At 38.0% G+C, this 6,000-nt stretch overlaps 2 protein-coding genes across 8 annotated transcripts in view; both read right to left on the bottom strand.

Annotated features, from left to right (window-relative positions):
- LOC123963941 (uncharacterized protein KIAA0930 homolog) overlaps window positions 1–578 on the bottom strand; it is a 22,885-nt gene extending 22,307 nt beyond the window's left edge. The window contains exons 1-2 of one of the 7 annotated variants that reach the window (XM_046041067.1): window positions 392–578; window positions 160–210 (exon numbers count right to left, since the gene is read on the bottom strand). The gene's annotated coding sequence lies outside the window, so the exon portion shown is untranslated. Of the gene's footprint in view, window positions 1–18; window positions 100–159 lie in introns of those variants that run through there. The other 6 variants (XM_046041064.1, XM_046041065.1, XM_046041066.1 and 3 more) reach the window with 6 other exon arrangements.
- Window positions 1–6,000, bottom strand: part of LOC123962980 (NACHT, LRR and PYD domains-containing protein 12-like) — a 23,248-nt gene that overhangs the window by 1,155 nt on the left and 16,093 nt on the right. Inside the window, exons 11-12 of the mRNA XM_046039494.1 lie at window positions 3,353–3,412; window positions 160–210 (exon numbers count right to left, since the gene is read on the bottom strand). Of these exons, the coding sequence (XP_045895450.1) occupies window positions 160–210; window positions 3,353–3,412 (111 nt within the window). The remainder of the gene's footprint in view (window positions 1–159; window positions 211–3,352; window positions 3,413–6,000) is intronic.

Below are 6,000 nucleotides of genomic sequence, written 5' to 3' on the forward strand. Positions count from 1 at the left end.
TTTCCTGTACTAACTTACTGTAATCCGTTTTGCTAGTTTCCAACACTTCAAACATGTTTAACTAAACTAGTCTGCAGTTAGTTGTGGCCACACTGTTGATATGTGATGTAGTGAGAAATAATGTCACGCGGTGTTTAGCGGGTCACGAATCAGACGCACCCGTTAGCGCTGCTGGGCGGTCGGCTGAAACTAGAGTCCCCGCCCGGCTGGCTGGGGGAGGAAATAAGGAGTAGTTACCGGAATGAAGACAATAGATGACTGGTTCACTAAATATGTTATCTTGGCTCACATTTCATAATCTTCAGGTTCCCGGTCGAGGTTTAAATTAGCGGCTAACCAGATAGCTAACTAACGTAACCGTTAAAGCTAACGTTAGCTCGTTGTAACGTACTTTACGGACTTTATCCAGGTACTTTTAAAGACCGGAATAAACCACGGACCGTCACAGGGCAGTTTCGGTGCTTTGTTGGAAGGCTGTTGCCGTTAAATCGGGCAGATTAGCAGGTCTACCGCGGAGATTAACGGACTGTTTATCACCGTCAGTCAGTTGAAAGTTGGAACAGGAGTTACAGCGAATTCTGTGACCCGTCAGATTCTGAGACGCTACAACACCGATAACCATAACTTCCGGGGTTATCGTCTCAACTAAACCACTAAAATAAATAAATAGTTATTAAAACACACAAAGCACAACTAACTTTAATAATCAGGCCACTGGACCGAAGTTGACAGGTGGCAGAATTCTGCACAACACCGTTGTTGCGCAGCATCAAACCCCGCCCGTCCAATACGGGACCTCGTTGTCGTCAAACGAGTGCACCCTTTGTTTCAAGACAAAAGATGACGTCATTGTCTGAGGAGCTCCTGCATAAAGGATTTCCCCTGAAAATCAGCAAACTCTCTCTTATTTAAACACAACTTCTCTCCACACCGACATTATATTTGGAATAAGAAGGACATTCTCTATAAAAACAAGTCAATACTTTTTGAAAACTGGTTTAATAATAATATTTTACTTGTCAGCTGTCTGAGACTATATAGCTACTCAGACTTTTTGACTACGTATCAAATCCCCATATCAGTTAAAGAGTATGTGATTGTTTTTGATTTTGTTCCTTCAGGATGCTGCGGGGGGGCGTTAACTTCCTGCGCCCACTTATTCACACTATACATTTATGTGACACTGCTGTGGGGAGTTTATGCTTTTCCACAGAGCAACAGGTAAATAATAAACTAATTAGATACTGGAACAGTGTAATAGAGAGTGTGCCTTGGGATAAAGTGTGGTCATTACCCTTTAAATATTTGCTTCCTAATGAAGTGAGAGAAGTTTTGTTTAAAGTGATGCACTGGTTACCCAGTAAAGTCTTTCTTTAAAAGATATAGACTGAATATTGAAACTGTTCCTTCTGTAAAGCTGCAGAGGAAAATGTGTCCCATTTATTTTGGAACAGTTGTCACACTGAGAAATTCTGCTCAGACATGTTGGGAGTTCATTCAGACACATCTCACTCCGGATGTTTCTTTTTGTTTTAAGGACGTTTTCTTTGGTGTTTTTGATTGGAGAACAAAAAAGGACGTTTTCTTTGGTGTAAACTTTCTGTTTGATTGGAGAACAAAAAAAAAGAACTCGATGCATATATGGAATATTCAAAAACTGCAAAGCTCAAAGGACTGTACAACTATATTCAACACTTACGACCTGATGGAAGTGACTGATACTGGAACTCAAGTTGGTGCTTTAACCTGGACTTTTTAGTCAGAAAGCCTTAATGAATGTTAAATAATTTTTGCATCCCTGGAGAATGAAATGCTCTATGTCTTCATATATTATATGTATGTGCTGACATCCATCCATCCATCGTCAACCGCTTATCCTGCGTACAGGGTCGCGGGGGGCTGGAGCCAATCCCAGCTGACATCGGGCGGAAGGCGGGGTCCAACCTGGACAGGTCGCCAGTCCATCGCAGGGCCGCACATAGACACACAACCACTCACGCTCACACCTAAGGACAATTTTAGAGACACCAATTAACTTAGCCTGCATGTCTTTGGATGGTGGGAGGAAACCCGCAGAAAAAGTCAATAAAAAAATATATTAAAAAAGGATTTCCCCTGAACGTGTCTTATAATATCTTCATGTTGTGTTCTCCACAGGTTTTTATATCATTTAAAGTTGATATGAATGTCTGTAAATTCTCTTTTTACTAATAAATAAAAAGATTAAGGAAACAAACATTTATGCTGTTCGTCTCTTCCAGCAGCAGCAGCAACAACACAAAATTGTTATGAATGTGATAAATTAAACTTTTGTTCATGGATTTTATGTAAGGATTGAAGGTATTTAAGAGCTAAAACCCCATTAAAATATATTTATTAACCTTATTTTTGCATCCTTTTCAATTAAGCTTCATATTTATTGTGTCAGACGGTTGGCAACATGAAGGATTATCAGCTGGAACAAGTCATTCATTTAATCTTTGAAGGTAAATTATGAAAAATTTAACATTCTCACTTGGTCAGAATTATTATTACTAAGTTATAATTATCAGATAAGACAACAATTTGACTATTCAAGTCTAAATGAAGAAAACAATTGTGATTTAGTGTCTCACAATTTTGATTTATTAAGTCAAAATTAGTTCAATCTTAATTTGTGGGCTTATAAGAAGCACTGGTATTGCTATTTTGGTTTGTGCTCCTTAAAAAACATTAATTGTGTAAAAAAAAAAAAAGTCAGAATTGTGACTAGAAATGTTGACTTTTTAATTTAAAATTCTAAAATACCAAGTCAAAAATAAAATAAGAAGCTAAATTAGAACTTCAGAAGTCAAAATTATTTTATTTTATTATTTTTTTATTTAACCAAAAGTGCTCTTTGGCAGAGATAGAAACAAAATAAAATCAGGTTAACAGTTGACAAAGGACTCATTCACCTTTTAATTAACAGTTTAATTTCCTTTTGCACATCGTTCCAGTGGTTAAAGCACAAATCATCAAGTGTTTCTCCGTCCTTCCAATACAATCACAGAGTGTCCTAATTTTAACATAACAAAATTATGAAATACAAAGTCAAAATTTTAAAGTAAAAAAAAAAGTATAACTCAGATGTGACAGCAGGTCAGTTAATGTATGACGACCCTGATAATGATTAATTCCTTTAAGTATGAGTTTGGGGAATATATTTGGTAGAATTTATGTTGTTTTATAATATTGTTTCAGAGAGAGACACCTTTCCTTTTTGAATGTCTTTGTTAAATGTGGACCAATCAGAAAGAAGAATATTCTGATTTATTTATTATTATTATACCACATATATTCAGTGTAATGAGTACATTAATGTACACTGTACATTTCGCTGTAAAGCGCTGAGACCTGGTCTGACAGCTGCAGGTCTGAACCCTCCATCTGGCTGAAAGGACAGAAAGTAAACGTGATTAGCTTTTACAACTTTTACAAACTGCATAAAATTGCTATAGTATTAGTATCATAGAATAGTATAGTATAAAACCGCATTATTAAGGTAATTTTAACAGGACAAGGGTCTTATTCAATTTAAGCTACTGGCCTTTATAGCTGTCTATATTGTCCATCTAACTTTAGCCGTGGAGCTGTTTTGAAGGACTGATTCTGGAGCCTCCTCCAAAGCTGCCAGTGCTGAAAATCTGAAGTTAGAATGAGACGGCATCAAAGTCTTGCAGATTGTCTTGCACTATAAGATCCTTCAGATTTGATGCTAAGAACCAAGTCATTTCAATTCAGTCGATATATTTTATAATTTTTTAAATATTTCATAGCAGGTCCATCAGCCTCCACCACTGGGATCATCCACACCTGGCTCTCCAGTTTCTACTCCCCCAGTGGATCCAGCTGACTGAATGACCAATCACACGTTGATGTGGTGAGCAGGGGGCCAGCAACGGTTGACAGAGACTTGACATTTCCAAATAGACACTCAGGCATCAGAAGTCCACTCTATCACTTTAGATCACTCATAAAGAAGCTGGTTGACTTATTCAAGAAGAAACACAACGCTGTCTGCCCTTGTTTGGCTGTTATTAAAGATTTGAGCTTCGGTCAGAATGTCTTTATCAGTCTTTTCATTCAGAAGTTCATCAGCATCTGCTGGGTCTTGCACTGCCATTAAGCTCAGTAGCACCGGTGGTATCATCTGTTTCCTGTTTGATATCAAACATAGAAGATATAATAAAACAGAGTATAGTCCACTTATTATTGTTTTTCATCAGAATCAGCCTTTTTGCAAAGAAGATTTAAGAAATTTGCTTTGGTGTTTTTATTTAAGAATATAAGAAAGATTCATTTGGTCTTATTTAAAAACAAAAAAATGTTGTTTCTGTGCCAAATGTAGTGAGAACGGTCAGAGGGGCCTCCGCCTAAATTTTGATCAGGGCCCCCAAAGGTCTAGGGCCAGCTTTGGTTGCTTGCCAGACTGTGACTGAACAATGAGTGAAATACAACTCTTTATTACCTTTGATAGACGCCGACGGGCCTCAGTGTTTATAAACTGCAGCTCGGGAAATATAACCTTGTTGCGAAAATGTGTTCCAGCAAGAAACTTCTGTGGGACCAGTCCAGACAGGATGTGAAGGCACTGCTCATACATCATTTTAAAACAAGACAGTGAAGTTAAGTTATGGACTAATGCATGATGGGAAGCAGTGGATTCACATTGAATATTAAAATGTTGATTAGCAGACTGGGCAATATGGATGCACATCGCAGTAAATAATAAGCAGCACATATTCAGCCAAATCATTTTATAAATAGTATTTTATATTTGAAAATGTATTGAAGGAAACCTGGAGAAGCCAGTTTGAATGGGCCTGATGCAGCTGATAAGTTGACAGGAAAACAGGACAAATATATACATGTACATCTTCATCACTAATAATGACACTAAAAGTTTAGAGTTAGTTCTTTTATATTATTTTTATTGGTTAATTTTATGTCAAAAGAAAAAAAAAAGAACTAACAAGTTATTAAAATGTTCTGGTGTTCAGTGTGTGACCAAGGTTTAAGACACCACTGGCTTTTCACTAAAAGCCACTCTAATTAATATTTTTATATTAACAACTGATCAAATGAGGAGGTGAAAATGAAAAAGGTCTTTCATAGTGACAAACCCACAGACAATTCTCACCAGACTTTGCAGCTCTTTAGTTTAGTTTTCTGCAACAACACAATCTGTTGGGATATACTAGAAAACTGAGTATTTTAAAAACATAATAGATATATAATCCTGCACTAATAACAATGGGAGTCAGAATGGTGTCTCAGTTTGTAGACCTCAGTGAAGCTTCCATTGAATCCAAACTTTCTACAGGTTTTATCTTCTTGTTTCTGTTACAAACTATTATCTGTTAAACTGAGAGAAAAGTCTGGTGTTGGTGGTAAGAAGCAGAACTTCAGAGAGGGAACTTTATGCATGCAGGCTGGATGCTGCTTTTTCACATGAACCGCCAAAATTAACTGCAATTCTCTATCAATCCACAAGGTGGAGCTGCAACAGAAAGCAAAGCGGAAAAGTCGATTTAAATAAGTGTGAATCTGCAGTTCTGTTGTCAGAAACAGAACTAATCTGCAGAGGCTCTTTGGGTTCAGAACATCTGAATGAAATAAACAGACAGAATCAGGTCCAGGTGGAGGAGGGTTCTGAGTGTGGAGCAGAAGGAGTGGAGGAGTCTCAGTGTGTCTGCAGAGACTGTGTAGAAGGACAGAGCAGCAGCAGAGCAGTCCAGATCCACTGATGATACTCTGTCACATCCAGAGGAACACACAGGGAGGATGGTGGACTTGACTTTGTGTCTGACAGTGGAGCTGATCTCAGAGCAGTTCAGACTGCAGCACTGTTGGGATTCCTCTGTCAGTCACTGCTGGATGAAGCTCTCCTCTCCACTCTACCTCCCAGTAACATGGCCCAGTCAGAGCCTCTCCACACACAAGCTGATGCTGCTGCTTCAACCTCTCTGGATCATCAGG

The sequence above is a fragment of the Micropterus dolomieu genome, linkage group LG23, assembly GCF_021292245.1.
Source record: "Micropterus dolomieu isolate WLL.071019.BEF.003 ecotype Adirondacks linkage group LG23, ASM2129224v1, whole genome shotgun sequence".
Lineage (NCBI taxonomy): Eukaryota > Metazoa > Chordata > Actinopteri > Centrarchiformes > Centrarchidae > Micropterus > Micropterus dolomieu.